Here is a 22,847-nt window from a genome sequence, read left to right as displayed (position 1 = left end):
TCTGACAGTAGAAGAAGCAGCAGACATTTGGAGAAAAACTGTAGGCCTTGGACACCTAAACACAAAAGCTATTCATGTTGTAAGAAACCACATTTGCTTGGAAGGACCAGGTACCATGTCCCCATGGAACTCGTCTCAGGAATGCAAGTTTGGCTCAACACATGGCAATTAGAAAACTAATCTTATATTTCCCCTGGGAAGAGTGACCCAGGACTTGCAATTGACTTTAGAGAACATAACTTATGAATAATAGAATAACACCATTAGAGATGAGAGAGAAACAGATGACCTAAGCCATAGTCCAGTGCAATAAGTTAGAAGGCACATTTTTTTGTTACCCATAGATCCACAGATTCATTGACAATAGTCATCTGGATTTTTTTTATAGGTTCAAGTCCACATGCAGGGCAGGAAGCCCATTTTTCTGAGAATATGTCCTTAAAAGAAGTCATTAGCCTTCTGAAAGAGCAGCAATCAGCAAGAACTTCAACACAAGAGAATGCAATGACAGCTTTTCCAATCTCCCAGACATGTTATTGGCAACAGTTGAGTTCAGGAAGCAGCATAGAGGAGGAGTATTGTGTAGGGATTCCTTCTTGGGCACAGTTTCATACACTGTCTTATTTCTACACGACAGGAAAACAGTGAAGATATCCCAAACAATCCCTGGAACACTAGTGAAGTAAATGATAGTGTTAGTAGTCCTGGAAATGAGATGGACTCCCTTTCCATTATCCAAAAAGGTCACTTTTCTGAGCCTAAAGACAGAAGTGTTTCTGATGGAAACCCTCAGAATTCCAGAAGACCAAGTCAAGTCAACTGCAGTTACCAGGAAGAATCTCAGAAGGCAACTTCTTCTGAAGATAGATGTCCCTATGGAGGTACAACCAGAGATTATCTCCAGGCCAGAGCAGACTGAAGACTGCTGGGGTCATGATGCAAGCTCCACATGTGTGGGTCATAAAGAGAAAAGCCATAGAGACCCAAAGACATAGAAATGTGAGGAATGTCAAAGAACCTTCAAATATCCCTGTAATCTTGCAGTCCACCAGAAAGTACACAAAAAGAAGAGATCAGTTTTCCATGCTGAGTGTGGTAAAGGTTTGTGTAGGCACTCAGACCTGAGAGTACATTAGCTCATACACATGGAAAATAAGCCTTTCCAATGTAGTACATGTGGAAAGTCTTTCAGCAATCAAACAAATCTGAAGGCTCATGAGAGGATTCACACAGGAGAGAAGCCCAACACCTGCTCCCTGTGTAACCATAGCCTCCACCAGTTATCCACATAACACCTTCACCTGAGGAATTGCCACAAGTCAGACTGAACTGTGTCTCTCCTCTCCAGAGATTAGCAAGGCTCCAGCTCAGTGTCTCATGTGCACATGAAGAAGCATGTAGTTTCAAGACAGCAAATAGCGATTGAAGTTGTGACATGTAACTTCTGGATTGGTCCATCTACCTGTTGTCACATTCCAGTGCCATGTGTGTAAAGAAGATGAGTCTGTTTTCTGCTCAGTAACATTTTTCTAATGACTTAAGTTAGCTTGCAATTTGTTACTGATATATATCAAATAAAAAGATGGAACTGTGATACAATTGGCTCTTTTTTATTATTTTAAAGAAATTTTCTACTCATCCTATATACCACCCACAGATCCCCCCTCCTTCCTCCTCCCATCCCCCAGTCCTCCCCACCAAGACACCCCCCATCCCCACATCCTCGGAATCAAGGGTTCCCATGGGGAACAGTAGAGACAGGCACACACAGCCTAGGCAGTTCCAAGGCACCCCCTGCTGCACCAAGGCTACACAAGGTGCCACACAGCAGGCACCAGGCTCCCAAAAGTCTGCCCATGCACCAGGGATGGATCCCAATCCCCCCGGCCCAATTGTACCCCAAAATGTTCAGGCTAAACAACTGTCTCCCTTATCCAGAGGGGCTAGTCCAGTCCTATGGGGGCTCGATAGCCACTAGTCTACAGTTTATGGTTATCCACCAGTGTGGCTGGTCATTTCTGCATGTCTTCCCATCAGAGATAGGGGCTGGGGATATAGCTCAGAGGAAGAGCACTTGCCTAACAATCACAAGGCCCTGGGTTAGGTTCTCAGCTCTGAAGAAAAAAAAAGGTATGGAATCTGAAGCCAGTTTCCTAAATAAAATTGTCTCTTACGTATATTTTGTGTGGAGTGTTTGTGATTTTGTGAGTATTTGTCTGTTTTTGCCTCAGTTACACAGCATGAGAGTTCAACAGAGGACTTAGTTTTCATTTCTTCATTTTTGCCTTGTTTGAACAGGGTCCTTCTTATCAGGAGCTTTGTACCCCAGTATATCTGGTACTACAGATTGCAAACATTCTCTGGTCTCCTGCTGTCCATGTAAGAGGGGTTCAAGTCAGCACCCTGCCATTCCTTCTAATTTTTTTCTACACTGTGAAGATATCAGACTCATGTCTTAGGCTTGCATGGTAAGTGCATCACTCTTTCAGACATCTCCTCTGACTTTTTCTACCAGTCAATCACAATGGTTCAGAGGAGACTGCCATACTTATTCCAATGTTGTAACACTGTACTTTTCATAGCTTTATCCACATGACACCTAGAATATAGGGAGTAGATTGGTTATATGGAAGCTGGCCAGACAGGAGGACAAATAGATTACAAAATGCAGAGGTTTTTCCATGAATAAACTCTAAAAACTGCAGTCAAGAAAGGAAAAGGGAATAATAGCTCTAATGAGAAACTGGAACTCTGTGCATCGTTGAACCCGGCATGCATAGAGTCACTGAGTTGATGGCACCTTTATGTGGCTGATTTCATTGAGGAAGCTGAGCTGAGTTCCAGTGTCATGTAGAAATATTAAGGATGAATTATGACTTTCCCCTGATGTCCCTGGTTCAGCCTTTGAGTAGTAAACCAGGAGGCTTCAATTGTTAAAATCCAGAATTTATTCAGCTGACATAAATTCCAACATAATTTATGCATTTTCACATTGAAGTTTTTATTGTTGGTGTCCTTGTGGCTGATTTCTCACCCAGCATTTGCCTTCAAACCCTCTGCTTATGGTGTTGTGTTCTCTAGTCTTTCTTTCCCTGTGAGACTTTGTAAGTTGGGTGATTTAGGCTGCAAGATTTCAACAGTAAAGTTTCATAGGTTGTGGTTGTGCGAATATTTCACTCTTCGTAATCTTTCAAGATCCTAGCCTTTTGGTGATTACAGAATTTTGGATAAGGGTCATAATATACCTTATGTATCCAAATAAAGTCACAGCCTAAAGACGGTGGTTAACTCCTATACATCTGAACACCAGAGGACAGAACTCAGCTGATAGCAATGAGGTATCCTGATGGCATGATGCACTCCCGCCATCTCAGCACCTGGGAAGTGTGAGCCGGGGATAAGATGTTGAACTATTCTCTGCTACAAAGTGTGTTCAAGGCAACCCTGGCCTACTTTAGGGCATTTCTAAAGAACAACACAATGTGGTTGGTTATTAAAGTAGAGGACATGCAGTCGCAAGGGCTTGGGAATGTGAGGGTGGATTTAGAGGACTTCAGAGGACAAGTAAATGGTGAATGTATTCAAAGTATATTGTATTCATATATGGTAATCTCAAAGATTTCATAAAAATGCTTTGTTAAAAAACTACAACAATAATCATTATTCTCCCTTAGTATGTGCAGAAAAACATGCAGACAAACAATTAATTTAAAGGAAGTTCAGAGCAAAATAACCCTAAATAAAGAGTCATGCATTGCCTATCCATATAAATTACTACATGCGTGAAATAGAGTACAGCATAGTTCAAAAGTGATGAATGACATTTGCATAGTGAAATTAATCTAACTTTTAGCAAAAGTCTCTTGAAGAGAGGGACATAAAGATTATCCATTGCCTCTCCTTTCTTTACACCTATTCGTTCAGTTGTTCTTCAGAGTTTAAAATTATCTGTTAAGGATGTCTGGGCATTAGAAAAGGCTCTCAACTTGTCCTATTGAAAAGACCAAGCAGATGCCATAGTTTGCTGCTCAGTCTTCTGTAGCAGGAATCTTAAATGTTCTCTCCAGTTCCTTTGCCGATCCTGTTTCCTCAGACTGGAAGCCTCTGAGTCCTCATATCTGAATGACTCTAAGCTGAACTTCTGCTCCAAAGCCTGAAAGCTTAACCAGCCAAATGCTTCTAGTTTCTGGTTCTCATGCCTCATATACCTTTCCACTTTCTACCATCACTCCCTGGGATTAAAAGCGTGCTTTCTGGGATTAAAGGTGTGAGTCACCATGCTTGGCTGTATCCTTGAACAGATGGATTTCTGCCTTTGGAATGCTAGGATTAAAGGCATGTGCTACCTACCACTGCCTATCCTAAGTATCTAGTGGCTTTTCTGTTCTCTGACCCCAGATAAGTTTATTAGGGTACACAATATTGTGGGGAACCCAATACCACCACATTTCCTCTCTTTTTGTATAAAATTAAAAAAGCTTATAACTAATACAAGAAAAACTATCTAATAAGTCTATACAATATATACAGTAAAAACTCCATTATATATATTAACCATGTCCAGTCCAATACCATTTGATAAACTCAGACAAAAAATTTTTCATTACTTATTCTATGTAAAACAATAGTTCCTTTTTAAAAGTATTTTTCTTTTCATAATAGATTCAGTAATCTACCTTTTGTCATTTTATATCTTTCCCTTTTTCCTTTTAGAGTAGATTCAATTATCAACCCATTTAACTTATTACTTCTTTATCTTTTTTTCTCATGGTAGATTCAGTGATCTACCTCATATCTATATTCTCTTCTTTATTTTTCCTTGTTTTTTTAAACAAAACCTCTGAATCTAATCTCCATGATCAGCTTTTTTCCTGACCATTAACAATTAACAACTTGTAACCAATCATCATAAACAATGACAATATTCATAACTCATAAAACAACCAAAAACCTCCCATCCCACCGCTTGGGAATGTGGGCGTTGTTTTCTTAAAATTACTTCCTGCTTTCTAGGTGTGAAGATATCTTTAGGGAATACTGAAAAGAAAATTTTTGGGTTAATTGTCAAGTCCTGTATCATTTGTCCAGTCGCTGCATAGTGGGAAAGTTCAGGGCTTGTCTCAAGTCCTTACTCCAGTAGTCTGTCAGGCTGAATCATCTCAGCTAGCCATCTCAAAAGTGTCCTGAGCAGTTTGTAGTCCAAAGCCGATCTTTCCTTGGTGTTAATCAGCTTAATGGCTTTACCAAAGTCCATGTGGAATCATTATTGTGGAATCCTATCATCCTTTAAAGATTCCAAAGTCGCTGTTAGGTGTGGTCATGGTTCCCTTTAGAATTTTTTTTTATCCGTCCTCTGTGGTTTGGAGCAAACACAGTCTCATAAATGTCTGTTTCTCGGAACCATGAACGTTCTTCTCTAGAAGAGAAAATCTTCACAGCAATTGTCTTGCCAACTTTCCCAAACTGACCTTTGTCGATGTTTTCTTGTAACAGGATGGTCCTGGCAATTCTCTGAACAAGCATCAGTAAACCCTTTGTCCCAGGTAGCAGCATCACCACATTCAGCAATAAGATGAGAAGGAGCCAGCAACTCGGAGCAGCAGCCACTGCCTCCATGGTCCCACCACTGTTTGTGGCTCAGAGCCAGCCAAATTTTCTCCTAGGTTGGCCTCAAACTCAGGATCCTCCTCCCTCTGCCTTCTTCAGTAAATCCTACCGGCGTGTGCCACCACAAGTGGCAGAGTGTAGCTCAGGTCTGAGCTGGGGCCCACAAGGCCACAGCAAGAGGCTTTTCGTGAATTTGAAGCACAAACGTTGGCCGCCAGATGTAGCAGGAATCTTAAAAGTTCTCACCAGTTCCTTTGCTGATCCTGTTTCCTCAGACTGGAAGCGTCTGAGTCCTCATATCTGAATGGCTCTCAGCGGAACTGTGCTGCTCCAAAGCCTGAAAGCTTAACCAGCCAAATGCTTCTAGTTTCTGGTCCTCATGCCTTATACACCTTTCTGCTTTCTTCCATTACTCCCTGGGATTAAAGATTCGCTTTCTGGGATTAAAGGCGTGTGTCAACATGCTTGGCTGTATCCTTGAACACATGGATTTCTGTCTCTGGAATACTAGGATTAAAGGTGTGTGCTACCACTGCCTATCCTAAGCATCTAGTGGCTTTTCTATTCTCTGACCTCAGATATGTGTATTAGGGTACACAATATTTGGGGGAACACAATACCACCATAGTCTTCTCTCAGAGATCAGGCCTCAATGTCAGTTTCATGAACTGAACTATTAGTTTCTGGGAGGGCCATGAAAAAGGACAGTTAATCACTGATGCCCCTGCCAGCAGGACCAGGAGTTAGGACACACCAAGTCTGTGCCACTGAGCCAGCCCCTACAGTCAGCACTTGCTAAGCCAGCCAGTCTCCACAGCAGCTCAGGGACAAAACATGGGACTGGTCCATGTCTGCCCAGAAATGGGTAACTGTAACCCCAAAATAACCCTAGTCAGTTAAAGTTACTAGCATAACTGTCACTCACATAAACCAATCCCAAGTCTGTTCCTTTGTAGTCTGAAGACAGAAGAACCCCTTGCTTTGCCCCTATGAAAACCCTGCGCCATTGCTACTCTGGGTCTCTCCTGCTCTGCTGCATAAGACAGACAGTGACACCAGGGTATACCCAACAACAGTAAAACAACTTTGCTTTCTTTTTTATTTTTTATCAGATTTGGTCTCTTGGTGGTCTTTGGGGATTCTGGGTACAACACTATATTCAGTAACTTCATATTCTTCACATAGGCTCTTTGCATGTTCTGCATCCCTTGAGAAACTGCTGGCTCACAGAGATGTTTTCTCCTGAAGTCCTCCTAATTGCTTCACTGGATTTGCTCTTTTGATTTGGACACATTTGAACTGACACCTAATTAGTGGAGAGTCATTTAAAATTTCTTCATTTCTTTATGTACATGATATTATGGATTGAGAGTTGAGTTGAAATCCACTTCTGTAGTAGGAAAGGGGACCAGGGAATAAGAAAGCAATATATCAGGGCCAGAGTGTCATCTCAACACAGGACAGACTCATCGGTTCAGCTCAGCAATTTTTACTGTGGCCTCACACAGTATGCAGGTGAGAATTACTTTCATATGTACATAGAGATAAAGATAAACTTGAGATTTTCCAGGGTAGGGTGAATTGACTATATTGCTGTGACTAGAATTGAGTTTAAAAATATTTTAACAGGAACTGTCGGGTATTTACTACTAGATGTAGAATGAACTGTATTCATCCCTTCTGGTGAAAATCTAATTATTTCCACCAGATCCCAAAAGTAATCTTTAATACCTTTGCACCTTAAAGTACAATCTTCTAATCTTCTCTTCATTTCTTCTTTCTTTCCTTTTTTATTTATTTAATCCTTCATTCTTCCTTCCATTTTCAATATACTTTTGATAAGAGTTGTTAAATTTCCATCAGTAACCAAGGACCTATTTGTGATTGATTGTTGCCAGGAGAGGTCAAATCAATTGTCTTCAATCTAGTGGACCATTGGCACTGGAATGTGACAGAAGGCAGGAGGCAAGCAGGAGAGTCTGAGACACAACATAGAAAAACCAGAGGTTGTAGCAGGTTCATTTCTGTTGGCAGAGAGAGGGGCGTGTATTTTCTCTTTGGAAAACATGAGGTTTGACAGACATGAGATGAAGACTGTGATCTGTGGAGGAATTAAAATTGGGTGGCCCAAAAGAGCAAGGTGATTTTTGGTCTCTCTTCATTATTCCATTGATTACTTTTTTTCTTTCCTTTGCTTACTATCTTTGATTTTGTTGTTGCAATATGTTTACTTTCAGTCCATTCTTCTTATAAATTCACAAAGTCATTGTGGATGGCCTTTCACTACAATTCTGTGGCTTCTACACCTCGGATCAGGGGTTGAAGATTGCCTCCCTCCTTCAGGCATCCTTTTTTTTTCTCTTTCATTCTGGTTTGAGAGAATTTCTATCTCTGAAACCCCAGCTGGAATTCACTCTGTAGTCTGGGATGGCCTCAACTCAGATATGTTCTTGCTTGTGTTTATTTAGTGCTGCGATTAAAGGTGTGTGTAGGGATTAAAGGAAACTGACTTTGTCCAAGCATTGGAATTGTAAGGCTGAATTGTGTCCCCTGCAATTCTCATAAAGGAAGTGAATAGTGAAACACAGAGGTATGTTTATGATTCTCTGGAAACCAATGTTTACATAGGAGTGTTTCTTCTGGCCAACATTGCTTTAATTACTTAAAACCCAGAATATCATCAACAAACTGAAGATTCAATCATATTCACAACTTCTGGTTAATCCATTTGCAAACTTTGATCATTTTTTCCTATTATGTGGATTTTTCATTCTCCCAGAAGAACTGAGACTTGAGGTTTCAACATTCAAAATTATAGTATTATGGTTTTAAAGGACTTCAGACTTCAGAGTTATTAGTCACTGAGCTTTAACGCTTCTTTGGGAGGATTGCATTTGTTGTTCTGTCAATTTGTTGGGATTCAGCACATTTTGATATAAGACCACAGTCTTTGGGCATAAGACCTCAACATATGGATATCAGGGGAAACAATTCAACAATCAGCATGCTTGGAGAAATTCATTCATAATGACACAAGCCTTTAATTCCTGCACTTTAATCCCAGAGTAAGCATTTGTGAGTTTGAAATTAAACTAGACTATATAATAGTTACAGTACAGCCAGGGATACATAGTGAGACAATGTTTTAAAAAACAGAACAGCAGCAACAACAAGACTGTAAAGAACAGACAGAAAACCAAAATGGATTCTTGAAGTAGTGAGACAGCTCTGGGCCCCCAGCACTGAGTACTTTGAAGCCACAGAATTGTAGTGCAAGATCATTGTCTACAACCTAATGAATTTGTGAGTAGACCTGGCTAACAAAGCAGCCATTTGAAAAAACAAGCAAACACCAAAAAATTAGAAAAGCAAAGAATGAAAGACAGGAAAATGTAGACAAATTTCTAAACGGTCTTAGTAAATAAAACACAGAGCCAAATATAGGAGTAATAGCCGAAGAGATCAGAGAATTAGTGAAGAGCCACTGACTACCCTTTAGCTTACCATCAAGTTGTAGTTTCCTACAACAGAGAGTGTCATCCTGCCTAACCTGCGCTTTTATTACTTTCCTGTTCTGCTTTCTCATTGACTCTAAGACCAGCCACATGTCTTCCTAGTCACTGCCTGTCTATACCGACATCCAGGTCTCTATGGTTGGTACTGGGATTAAAGGCTTGTGTCAGCAGGCTTGACTGTGTCCTTGACCACACAAATACTCTGCCTGCAAGGTCATCGGATTAAAGGATTGGAAAAAACTGCCTGATTTCTGTTCCAGGCTCCCTATGACCTCTGATCTCCATGCAAACTTTATCTATTAACATACAAATAGAAATCACTTTTCAGCACAATTAAAGTATCATCTCAGGGAAATCCACATGTTGTATATACATTTTAAGTGCACCCTAAACTACAATCCTCCTCACATATCTATCATACATCATGTAAAACAAGTCAAACACCTTCACTTTGTCCAAAGAGATGAGGCCAGGAAAGGCTGTCTTTTCTATGTTGTGCTTCACACACCTCCTGGGCTCTTCTCTCTGTGTGTCTCATTCCACTGCCAAAGCTTTACCTTGCTCACTGCAGCATTTGAATTCCAAACCCTCTGAATATCAGAAATTTGTAACCAGTTTGGAATGAGCTACATGTCAGAAGTCATAGTAGGTGAATGACAATATTTATATTCCTTTCAGCATGTTACTGTCCCCTTTCACTGCAGTGACTGACTATGCTTGCTTTGGATATGTTCTCCTTCCATGAAATATTCCAGGATTGCATAGAGATGCAGAGCTGGGGGCTGAGGGAGGATTCCATGTGTAATTCAATCAGAGGGGCAAGTGTCTTTCCCGTTTGGTTAGCTTGTTTTTTTCTGCTCTAGTGAGGCTTTTCACTGGTCTTCCTACACTACCAGGCTGTTCTGGGACTGGAGACCCTCCAGTCCACTTTATGATTGATAGGATGAAAGTGTTGACTGCCACACCCACACACAGGAGGTGTGATCCAATCCTATTATCAAGTGATTGGCATCTCAGATTGAATCACTGAAGCCAGGCACTATAAAAGGACGTGAACTTGAACAGAACCTCAGATGAAGAAGATCAATGACCTGGAGACCCCTCAGCTCCTAGTGCCAGCTGGAATTACTGGAGAAATTCACTGTAGAGACAAGTAACGGTAGAATAGGAACATTTGACTTCTTTGTTGTTTGAGTATGTGTGTTTTGTGAATATTTGTGGGGTTTGGGAGATGCTGCTTCACAATTTTGGGAGATCTCAAAGATGTTGTGTGGTCATTTGAACCTTTCTGATCAAGGGTTTAACCATTAAAATTCTGAAGGATAGCAATATGCTTTTTTCATAGACTTGTCTTGGCTGTGATGTGAGTTAAAGGTTGTTGGTCATCCAGTTTCAAAGTTTTTCTTATGAAAGTTTAGCTTTGTGGATCTTTAGAATGGGAGACAATAGTGAATCTTAATATTTGAGGTTCAGCATCTACAACTTCACCTTTTATAGGGAAGGAACAGATGGCCCTGTGCTACTGAACACCTTGCTGTTCTCTTCCTTCAGGTCTTCCCATCCTCAACCTAGGATGTTTCTCTCTGATGAGTCATGTACTGTTACACTCACATCTCTTTGTTCTGGTCTCTAGAATAAATTGTGTAGGACTCTGTTTAAGTATTTAGTGTCAAGAAAAAATGGAACTGTGTTTATTGGAATGTATCTGGGACCCATAAACTCATAGGGAGTGGCACACTTAGGAGGTGTGGCCTTGTTATAGAAGACTGAATGAAACATGCCTTTAATCCAGACCTTGATGTGGAGGGCACACCTTTAATCTGTACCACACCAACTGGAGTAATTGAGTCACTATTGGGGTTGGATTTGAGGTCTTTTTCTCAAGCTTCAGTTAATGTGTAAGATTATATCTGTTGATGTACCATGTATCAGTCTCAGCTCTAGCACCACCTCTGACTTTCTGAGGCCATGCTCCCCAAAGTTAGTCACCAAAATGAAATGTTTCCTTTATTAGAGTTGCTGTGATTATGGTTTCTTTCACAGCAATAATAAATCCTCAATAAGATAGAAACCATCTGTGAATAAGACTCTTAGTTGTTATTATTTAATTATGTCCATTTTAATTTATAGCTTTAACATATTCACAAATTTCTTAAATAGATCTTAAAGTCACAAGAGAGATACTTGACTGAGAAAGTTGAATTTTTTGAGGAGTCTCAACAGAATGGCTTCACAGCACAACAACTCCTTTAAACCCCAGTCACCAGAAAGTGGCCTTGTATTAGACAACATGAACTTTATTCCAAGCCAGGATACTTCTCTAGAGTGGGAAGAAGATATCTGTAACTCCTCAATTGCTCAGCTCAACTTTCCCACAAATGAAAATGGTTCCTGTGCAAAGCATGAGCTGCAAGCAATCTTGAAGTCGTTTACCTCCTGGTTGAAGCCAGAAAAGCATAGCAAGGAGCAGATGATTTCTCAGCTGGTCTTGGCTCAGTTTCTCAAAACTGGGCACCACAAGGACAAGTCTGTCTTGAAAGAGAAGTGGGAGTCAAATGGCAGAAACATGGGGAGATTCATGGAGAGTCTGACTGATGAGTGCTTGAAGCCTCCCGTCATGGTGAGTACCTTGGTTGAGAGATGGTTAAGTTAGCAATCAAGACAGTCATTTATATTTGGGAAACGTAAGAAGATGTAGTTATTTTATATGTGAGGCTGTCCCACTCCAATAGAATATTTGCAATGGAGATTATCTACTACTATAAATGTTATATAAATTTAATGGGCTTAAAAGTGCAAGAAGGCATAGCTCTTTTGACTGATACAATTATATTTAAATTCCTTTCATGATGATAGGGAGACTGGGAGATGATATTTGAGCAAAGCTTATAAGGGTTTAGAATAGAGACCCTGGTTGGGATTGGAAGATGGCTCATTTAGGTAGGTGATTATATTGTAATTATGAGTATTTAGTTGGAATTGCAGCACACACTTAAAATTCTGGCTCTCAGACCTAGTCTGTTATTCCAGGACCTGGGCTGTGGAAACTGGGGATCTAATTGGCTTAATGGTTTTCTAAATTGTCTACTACATGTCATTAAGTTCCTATGTATAAAACTGAATGTGTAGGAATGTAGAATATGATTTCTGATGCTGAAATGTGGCTATTAAATGCATGTGCAACCTCAACACACCCCTAAGAAAAGTCCTGATGAATAATAAAGGACTGCAATTCAAAGTTTTAGAACTGAAATTCTTAATTTGGATGTAACTACAATGAAACTTCTTCAAATGTCTAGGTTTGCATAATTCTCAGTTACTCTCAGAAATGGTCAAGGTGGTGACATTTTTCAAACACCCCATCATACATTTCTAAATGTCATGGTTGAAATAACTTCTTATTGCCTTAAACTGTTAAATTTGGATATTAGTTGGTTTGTTTGGTTGCTTGGTTAGGGTTTTTTTTTCCCATTTGGGACTGACTTTTGTTCAACTGGCTTGAGTAGGATTCAGAGGAATTATACTTTCCCAGCACTTCAAGTACTGGATTAAAGCTGTCCACCACCACACCCTGATGTTTATTTCAGGTTTTTACTCTATGCACACGTTGTCATTTCAGTTTGTTTTATCCCACATTTCACTCCTTTGATTTTGTTTTAAACTGATCATTTCATGATTGAAACTGAATTCCAAATAAAATGCTGTCATGTTCCTAACAGCAGAGACAGCATGTTTAGGTGGAGACAATATATGTGTTAGAAGTGTTTCAGTCAGATGTGAGTTGTATTAAGGACTTAATAATAGAAAACAACACCCCTTAGAAATAGAGCTATGATACTAAGGGCATCATCAACCAAGGGTTTTTATCTAGAGTTAGTATTTAAATTTAGCAACCAAAAATATAGGTATTGGAAATACAACCCACTCCCACAGCAAAGTGAAGTGACGGTGGAGGAGATAGGGACCACTGACAGACTAATGGCTGGAAGTGGGGGATGGGAAATCCTCAGCTATCTGGGAATGAAAATGTCAGAGTCATGCGCATGCAAGCAGAAAGTTACAATTGCCAATATGACACCAGGACACCAAAAGGACTACAATTACACAGTTACTGTAGACATCCTAAGAATTTCAGAAAAAAACTATTACTAATCAAAGGCTGAATAAGGAGCTTCTAGCATAGCAGCCATCTTTCAGACAAAGAATATAGAAACATTAAGGGTTCTGGGCACTGATTAATAACTATAGAACCTGGGTGCAAGAGAATGAGGAAAAATAAGGAGCTACAAATTAAGGACGTACATATAAACACTAGCCATACAACTCTTTGTTAAACAGAAAAAAAAATATTAGAACAGATAACACCCATCAATTAACAGATGAGGCCCTAGAGGTGCAAGGCCCACAGGCAAGTCTATGTCAGAATTTTTACAGGCTCCTTTGGGTCTTCTCAATCTCCAGACTACCTCCCTCCTTGATATGTCCTACCTAGCATTGTTGTCTTCTCAGTAAACCAACTATTTCATTATAATTGCCCTAGATTGTGTAGAATGGTGACAGTCCTTGGGAAAAAAATGAGAAGCCTTTTTTGACGGAGTAAGTCTCTATTTTCTGGACTGGAACAAGAATACCTTTCCTTGTTCAATGCATTGACCAGGTGAAGAAAATGTCGTGGCTAGACATTACAGAAACCTAACCTTACCTTTTCCCTTGGTACAGTGACTCAAGACTTGCAAATACATTGTGAATAAGGACTTTAGAAAACATAACTTGTGAATGACAGATTAGCACCATTAGAGATGAGAGATAGACAAATGACCTAACTCATAGTTCAGTGATCCCATGCAATCAGTTAGAGGACAGGTTTTCACTCATCCACAAATCCACAGATTCATTGGCAATGGTCCTCTGGTTTTGTTTACAGGTTCACGTCTCCATGCAGGGGCAGGAAGCCCTCTTTTCTAAGAACATGTCCTTAGAAGAAACCATCAACCTTCTGAAAGAGCAGCAATCAGCAAGAAGTTCAATACAAGAGAGTGCAAGGACACCCTTGCCAATCCCCCAAGACATGTTATTGACAACAGGTAAGTGTCAGGAAGCTGCACAGAGGAAGGGCGTTGTGTCGGGATCTTTTCTGGGCAGAGTTTCATAGATGGTCTTATTTCCACAGGACATGAAGATTGGGAAGATATCCAAAACAATGGCAGGAGCACTAGTGATGTAAATGATGGGGATAGTAGTCCTGGAAATGAGATGGACTCCCTTTCCCTTATCCAACAAGGTCAGTTTAATGAACCTAAAGACAGAAGTGTTTCTGATGGAAATCCTCTGGATTTAAGCAGAACAAGTCAAGTCACTTCCAGGTACCAGGAAGAATTTCATAGAGGATCTTCTTCTGAAGATGTCCCTATGGAGGTACAATCAGAGATTATCTCCAGTCCAGAGCAGACAGAAGACTGCCAGAATCATGATGCAAGCTCCACACGTGGGGGTCGCCAAAAGAGATCCCTCAGAGACACAAAGACATACAAATGTGAGGAATGTCCCAGAACCTTTAAATATCCCTGTAGACTTGAGGCCCACCAGAGAATACACAAGAAGCAAAAGTCATTTGTCTGTAAAACATGTCATAAGGGCTTCTATACTCGCTCAGACCTGAGAGTACATAAGGTCATACACCAGGAAAATAAACCTTTCGAATGTAGTACTTGTGGAAAGTCTTTCAGCAATCAAACAAATCTGAAAGCTCATGAGAGGATTCACACAGGAGAGAAGCCCTACACCTGCTCCCTGTGTAACCGTAGCTTCCGCCAGTCATCCACATACCACCGTCACCGGAGGAATTGCCACAAAGCAGACTGAACTGAGTACCTTCCTCACCAGATGATAGCAGGGCTCCAGCTTACTGTTTCATCTGTAGATGAGGAAGCATGTAGCTTCTAAACCACAAATAACCATTGAAGACATGATTTGTAACTTCTGGATTGTTTCTTCTGTCTGTGTAGATAAAGAAGATGAGTCTGTTTTATGTTAAGTAATATTTTTTCTAAAGCCTTAAATAGTTTATAATTTCTGCCTGATATATATTAAGTAAATGAATGGAATTGTAATAAAATTGCCTCTCATGTATATTTTGTGTGGCCTGTGCTTGTGATTCTGTGAGTTTTTGTCTGCTGTTTTTTTTTGGCCTCAGTTCCACAGCACGAATGGACAATAGAGTAATGTGTTGTCAGCTCTTTATTTTTGCCATGTTTGAGACAGTGTCTTTCTTGTTAGGAGCTTTGTACATAAGTATGTTTGGTACTACAGATTCCAAACATTCTCTGCTCTACAGCCCTTATCTCTACAGGTTCATGTCAGTGCCCTGCCATTCCCTCTGACTTTGGTACCCTGTTAAAGTTTCAATCCCAAGTCTCAGGCTTGCAATGTAAATGCATTGTCCTCTCAGCCATCTCCCATGCTATGAGTGATTACTACATAAAGTTCAAGAATGTGCCCCCACAGGTTGGACAGGGTCCTGATGTAGAGTAAAAAGCTTCAGTTGCTCACAGTGGCTCAAAGGAGCCATCCCTATCAGTTCCCTTATAGTCCCACTGTAATCTTCATAGCTCTATCCACAGGTCCCTAGAAACTTGTGGAATAGAGGGGGCTGTGTGGATGCCGACCTCCCATAATGACAAATAGAAGGCAATTGGCAAATGTTTTCAATGAATGAACTCTAAAAAGTATCTTACAGAAAGGAAAAAGGACTAATATGTATATTGTAAAATAGGGTTCTGTGCAGAGTTGAAGCCAAGCATAGGATGATTGAGATGTTGGCATCTGTGCATGTGTTGGTGATTTCCAGGTTAAAGCCTAGCTGAGTTCAAGTAACCTGTAGACATGTTGTGGCAAACCATGATATCCCCCTGATGTACGTAGTACAGCCTTACAGCTAGCCACCAGGAGCCTTCAATTTATTAAAATACAGAATGAGCTGACATGAATACCAATACAGTTTATACATTTTGACGCTGAAGTTCTTTTTTTTGTTTGTTTGTTTTTGTTTTTTTTCAAGACAGGGTTTCTCCATGTAGTTTTAGTGCCTGTCATGGATCTTGCTCTGTATACCAGGCTGCCCTCAAACTCAAAGGGATTTGCCTGGCTCTGCCTCCCGATGTGCTGGGATTAAAGGGGTATGCCATCTCCACCTGGCCACTTTGAATTTCTTAGTGTTGGCATACCTTGTGGCTGATCCTTTCCCCAGCATTTGGCTTTCTGATCCCTTTCCTTATGATATGTTCTCCAGTCTTTTTATTTTCCTCATGAGACTTGTAGATTGGGGGGATTTAGTCTCTCAAGATTTCAGTATTAAAGATTCCTGGATTGTGATGGTGGGGATTTCTTAGCCTTTTCATCTTTAGAGATTGTAGCCTTTGTGGGATTAGAGAATTTTGGAATAGAACCACAGTTTTCCATATGTTTCCAAATGAGGTCATATCCTAGGTTTGGTGGTTAAGACTTGTACATGTGAGTGTCAGAAAACAGAATTCAGCTGATAACAATGAGATATCCTGATGGCATGGAGCATTTCTGCATCATAGCACCTAGGAGATGTGGTCAGGAGGATCATAAGTTCAGGTCTTCTCTGCTATATAGTGTGTTCCAGGCCACCCTTGCCTACATGAGAGCTTTTCTAAAGACAACAAAATGAAAAAAATCACACACACCAAGTAAAATCAAAGGTTCAGTTTTTGATGCCCATTGTGGCATATGTGTGTAATCCAACATTCAAATGCACTTGTTCTCAACCTGTGGGTCTCAACTGCTTTGGAGGCCAAGTGACCCTTACACAGGCATCCTATATCCTGCAATAAGCTATTTATATTACAATTCATCAAAGTATCAAAATTACAATAATGAAGATGCAACAAAAATAATTTTATATTTGGCTGTTACCACAACATGAGTAATTGCAATAACAAGTTAGTGTATTATGAGTAAGATAGAGAATCAGTGTTCAAGCAGTTGAGGCAGAAGGATCCAAATCACAATGCTAGTGGGGACATATGCCCTAATCCTGTGTAATCAAGCCAACAGTAATGTTTGTAAAGAAATACACATGGGGACAATACGGCTATCTCAGAAATACCTTTTTAGGGTGAAAAATCAAACTCATTAATCTGGCCATTTTTTTCTGCCACAAGTGCCTGTAATCATAAGAACATTTAAAGGGAAACAGATGTAAAATTTCTTGAAGATAAATCACATGAGAACTTCTTTGTAACATAAAGTGTATCAGAAAAACCATGCTGATTCCACAAACTGGGATTCAGAAGGAAGACTTAGTTCTTCATTTTGTAAGTAAATCTTAACTCTCAGAGACATGAAGTATCAAATATTGATGAAATTCCATTGGATCTCAGAGAGCAAGGTGTAGTTTATTGCCTCTCATATGTAGACACTACAATTCAAGTGACGTGGCTGGTCTGACAATGTTGTGGAAATACGGATGGAAAGGGGTCACCTTAAGAAAACAGTCAGGACCCACCCTCCGAGACTGCAACTTTTTCCTGAGACAGAGCCTGCCAGCACCCGACTGGACTAAGAGGTGAGTCTTTATCCTCATATCCGAAAACACGTCCCACCCCTTAGGCTTTGGGCCGAGGGGCACAACCCTATGCCCCTACACCCTCACTCATTGGAGTTCCAGTTTCAGGACAGTTGGCAGGCAGACCTCCTGCACATAGGTCAGACTACTCCCATCCCTCATCAGACCCTGTAACCCAAGCCCCACCTCCCCAAATCCCACCCACCCTCTGAGACTGCAACTGTTTTCTGAGATAGAGCCTGCCAGCACCCAACTGGACTAAGAGTCCAGTTGACAGGCAGATATCCTGCATTCAGGTCACACTACCACCATCTACCACATGGTAAGACTGCAGCTGCTCCCTGAGACAGAGCCCACTAGCGCCAGTTGGACTAAGAGCTGATCCCTGAGACAAAAAGTTCATCAGCATTGACTAGACCAAGAGCTTTTTTTTTTTTTGATTAGACAGGATTAGGGCATGTGTCCCCACTAGCATTGTTATAGTGGCAAAGCCCATATGGTGTAAAGCAATCTAATAAATAAATAATAATAATAATAAATTACAACTGTTACTGTATCATAATATATCTATATCTACATCTATATCTAATATATAATATAAATTAGAAATCATTTACTCAAGAATTAAGGAAAACAATATTTTTCTTTTTATTAATTAAACGAATATTATATTACACTTATGATTTGTCATATATATAAATATAAATATATTTATAATATATGGATATATAGATATAAAGCCTGAAATCTATCAGGCTGATGATCAAGACTAACCATCAACAACAATCTGTGAGATTTTTAATCACAGTGATGATGCTGTATGCATAGCCACTTAGACATGTGTTGCACGAATCTTAAAAGGTCTTTTAATAAAAAGCCCAGGCCAGATATTGGAGTAAATTCTGAAAGACCAGAGAGACAAAGGAACAAGCTACTATCACATCTTACCTCTAGAACTCTTCAGTATAAAAAGTTCTAAGTCCTCACTCAAAACTCTCCAGCAAAGAAAGTCTTTATTTCCTGTCTCATCATAGCTTATATCTCATTCTCTCCCAATCATTAAGGGTGTGTATGCTTCCCAAGTACTGGGATTAAAGGTGTGCCGCTACTGCCTGGCTCTGTTTCTCCCCTAGACTGACTCTATATCATAAATTCCAGGGTGACTTTGACCTCACAGAGGTTCATCTGTAAAGCGACCTAGGTCCAAACATTATATTCCTTGTCCTCCTATCACCTTATCTTCTGACCCCCTGGTCACTTCTCCCAAGACTCTGACACTGATGAATGACTTGCTTGTCCAATTCCCAAAGGAACACACAGAGGAACTTACACATACCCAGAAGAAATGCACCCAACAAATAAATGATATACATCTCACCATTTTTAAAAATATTATATGTAATTGTTATATCATTATCCACAGTGGTTTTTTCAAATGCTTTTTAAAAAATGTCTTGGAAACTTCAGTCAGGTATATAATGAAATATGAGCCTTTATATATCCTCTATTCGTTCACTCCAATCCTTCTTGTATAGCTTTTCATATGACCCATCTCTAAAATCTTATCATTCTTTTTCATAGCGTATAAGACTATTTAGTGCTTCCTAAACAAGCATGAGTGTAGGATCATCCACCAAGTGTAGGAAACCTACCAGTGACTACAAACTCCAAAGATAATGATTTCCCTTATCCAGTAGCTGTCAACTGCCAATAGCTTATCAGTGAGGCATTGGACCTGAAGAACTTCTGCTCCACATATGCATAGAATTAAAACTAGTATTATAACTAGACTAAAGACCTCTGTATGTAAATCATGAGTTTAAAACTTTACAGATATGCCCAAGGTCAGAGTTGCAGTTGTTTTTCAAAGGATAGTATCACAAAGCACCCAAAGAAAACCCTGCAATTTCTTCACTTGCCAAGTATCCTGAAAAATGGCCATGTCTCAGGGCATTTGTCACTCTGAGCATTGCACCCCCTCCCTCTGATTTCAGACATTGGATGCTTGGATTACCATGTTAAAGGCTATGCTCTTTATCATCTATTCTAAGACTGTGCTGTGAATTTTAGAGTATTGAAACTTTTCTCATCATTGCAAGGAGTCTTCTGTTAGAAATGTATGGATAGTCAGACAAGAGAGGAGCTTAGAATGAGAGCTGAAAAGAAGATGTAGAGAAGCAGTAGAACATAGAGAGATGAGCAGAGAGATCAGAAGCTTACATAAAACAATAAAATGAGTGGACTGAAAGAGGATGGTGTGCATAGATTTATTCATAACCTCAGATAACTAGTTTCCTAGCTGGTTGTAGGTTCTTCCTTGCACACCAGGAGAAAGCTTTTGGGTTCAGGACCTTGAAAGATGTTGTTAGTGAAGGGGGTCAGGAGTTCCCACTACTGGCTGAATAGCTATTGGTCACAGATGACTTCTGGGAGACAAAGTGTCAGATTTCTTTGAGTATTCAACTTTAAGAGGCTAACAGTGTTTCCATATGTTTCCCTGAATTAGTCATATACTAGATTCAGTAAGTAGACTCAGTGTTTGTTTTGAAGACATGAGATTTGGAGAGAATGTTGGTGGAGGGTATGAAAAGTAAACTGAAAAGGAGGCAAAGGGAGTGCACTGAACTAAGAGGCATACACATCTATGAAATACTCATTTTAAGTAATAAATTTTATAAATCTTTTTAAAACTAATTTGAGTTGCGCTCAAGAAGTCAGTGAAACCTGTATTCACTGAGATAGAGAAACTTCACTAACTTTCTTGTGAAACAGACCACAGGGTTTCTAACGCCATCCACAAGGGACTTAGACTTGAGGAATTATGGAAACTCAATGCCTCCTAACAACACTTTGCCTCTGTGGAGATATTCACCAGAACCTCTTAAGTATCTTTGTTAATGAGCATCTGGAAAAGTTTCATGAATTATTTTGTCTCCCAAAGCCAACACTGTCATTGTCACTGCAGATGAAATGAAAATTGCAGTTCTGGAGGGAGGTGAGGTCGCAGACTTCTATCTCAGGTTTGACATGACTCTCTTACAAGTGCTTCTTAATCCTCAGTGTCTCTCCTATGACCCTACCTTCCTGCAGATGATGAAGCCTGGTGAGTACTTTGTATTTCAGGTTTGGTGGAATATCCATCCAAAGGCAAGGTATGCATAAGTGCTCATGTCTGGTAATGGGAATCTGTGGTAGAACCAGGTCTGTTGAACAGAGAGAAAGCACAGGTATAATTCATTAACTAAAGAGGGACTGAGAAATATACACATTTTTTAACATTGTTTCCTCCTTGTTGGTTCTTACTACTATGTAAGGTCCCCACTAAAGATAACTGTGGGTAGAGTAGGATAATGCAGGCCAACTGTGAGGGTCCTGAAGGACAATTGTAATACGTCAATGTGATAATTCGGCCTACCTTCCATGAGTGTTGATTATTTTTGAAGTATTATTATTATGAGTGAACATATCATGATTTTTTCTGATAGTGGACAATATAATGTGACTATAAGAAGCACACAACCATGGAAAGGTCCCAGATGTGAATGTTTCTTGAGTTAAAAATTCTTCTTATGTGACACTGTATTTATCATCTGGTTATACAGGCAGTGGTAACTTTGTGTTGAATGGCCAGTGGTAAAATATCTGGTTTGAAAACTCTTTCTCTTGAACTTGGAAAGGTAACGTGGAAATTAAGGTAGAATGTAATTATTGGGCAATGACAAACAGGATTATAATAATTACAAGCTAATCAACACGGTATGGAGGGTAGGATGAATTTTCCTATTGACTTATTACAATAGTATTTTAGCACCCTCACAGATGGCCTGCGTTATCCTGGGGTATCCACAGTCACTGAGTGGGGGACTTATATTACAGTAAAAATCACAGGGACTGCAAAAAGTTAGGTACACACCCATATTTCTCAGTCACTGCTAAGTTATGGTGTTATTCTTGTGTCATCTCTCTCTGTTTCACACATCAGTTTTTACCCATTATTTCCAATTCCAGTTATCTCCCGCGTATTAGTCTTACTTTAATGTTAAGCAGAATGTGACACCATGCCTTTTGTTACTGTTTATTGTTATTGATTTTAGAACATAGGGCTTTGTGCTTTGCAAGCCTGGGCTCTACCACTCAGCTACTTCTGTACACACTCATCCTATATACCATTGGAGAATATTTAAGGAATCTCTTTACTCTGATTATTCTTTATAATCTAACATACACTATCTGAATTTTAAATCATCATGAATTTCTTTATACTGTATAAATCAATATAATAATAATAATAATAATAATAATAATAATAATAATAATAATAAAATATTCCTGTTATTGAGGTGCCTAACTTTTATCTCATCATTTTTAAAGCATGGGTAAGAAGGTCTCTGTGAGTTTGAGAGCAACATGATCTACAAAGTTAGTTCCAGGATAGGCAGAGGTACATAGTGGCACACTGACTTTAAAATAAAAACAGGAAGGTATTAGCAAATAAGTGCAGAATTTTCAGTCATTTTCTTTAGTCTTTTAGTTTTATTCTCATGCTGTTATTTGTTTTTCACATGTGCATTTTATATTGCATTTTACAGAGTAATAGTGTTAGTAATTCCTCATTAGTTTCCACTGTAGCTTTTATATGTGTAATGATAACAATGCATATTTCGGGTAGAATCATAAACTCGTGGTGTATCTCATACTTGTGAAATTAAACTGAGAGCTGGGGCAGTATTCTATTATGTCAAATCACACTTAGAACACTGTATTTATTTACAATCTTGAAAGCCTTCTTTGCACCTTGCACTTTTTTATGGAGGGAACATTCATGTTGAAATGAAAACTAAATTTTAAAAAGATGTTTTTATTTTTCTCTTTTTATTTTGTGTATATGAATGTTTTGCCTGCATGTATATGTGTGCAATGTATGAATTCAGTGCTTACAGTGGTCATATGAAGGTGTCAGTGTTCACTGTCACTGCCATTGCAGTTAATTGTGGGCCACCAAGTGGGTGCTGGGGACCAAACCCAGGTCGTCAGCAAGGGCAGCAAGAGTTCTTTACCACTGAGGCATCTCTCTAGTCTTCTCAGATGAAAATTAACACCAAAGAGCATGCAAGTACATAACAACAAAATAAAAA

General features: G+C 39.6%; 1 protein-coding gene across 1 annotated transcript; it reads left to right on the top strand.

Annotated features, from left to right (window-relative positions):
• Window positions 1-11,346: 11,346 nt before the first annotated feature.
• Window positions 11,347-14,984, top strand: LOC128124247 (zinc finger and SCAN domain-containing protein 4-like). The gene is made up of 3 exons (XM_052760425.1): window positions 11,347-11,742; window positions 14,047-14,206; window positions 14,293-14,984. The coding sequence occupies exons 1-3, from the start codon at window positions 11,347-11,349 to the stop codon at window positions 14,982-14,984; spliced, it is 1,248 nt and encodes a 415-aa protein (XP_052616385.1).
• The last annotated feature ends 7,863 nt before the right edge of the window (window positions 14,985-22,847 follow it).

This window comes from Peromyscus californicus, unplaced genomic scaffold (genome assembly GCF_007827085.1).
Source record: "Peromyscus californicus insignis strain IS unplaced genomic scaffold, ASM782708v3 Scaffold_4__1_contigs__length_199733344, whole genome shotgun sequence".
NCBI lineage: Eukaryota > Metazoa > Chordata > Mammalia > Rodentia > Cricetidae > Peromyscus > Peromyscus californicus.
Note: the sequence above shows the minus strand (reverse complement) of the source record. Positions and strands in the feature narration are given on the sequence as shown.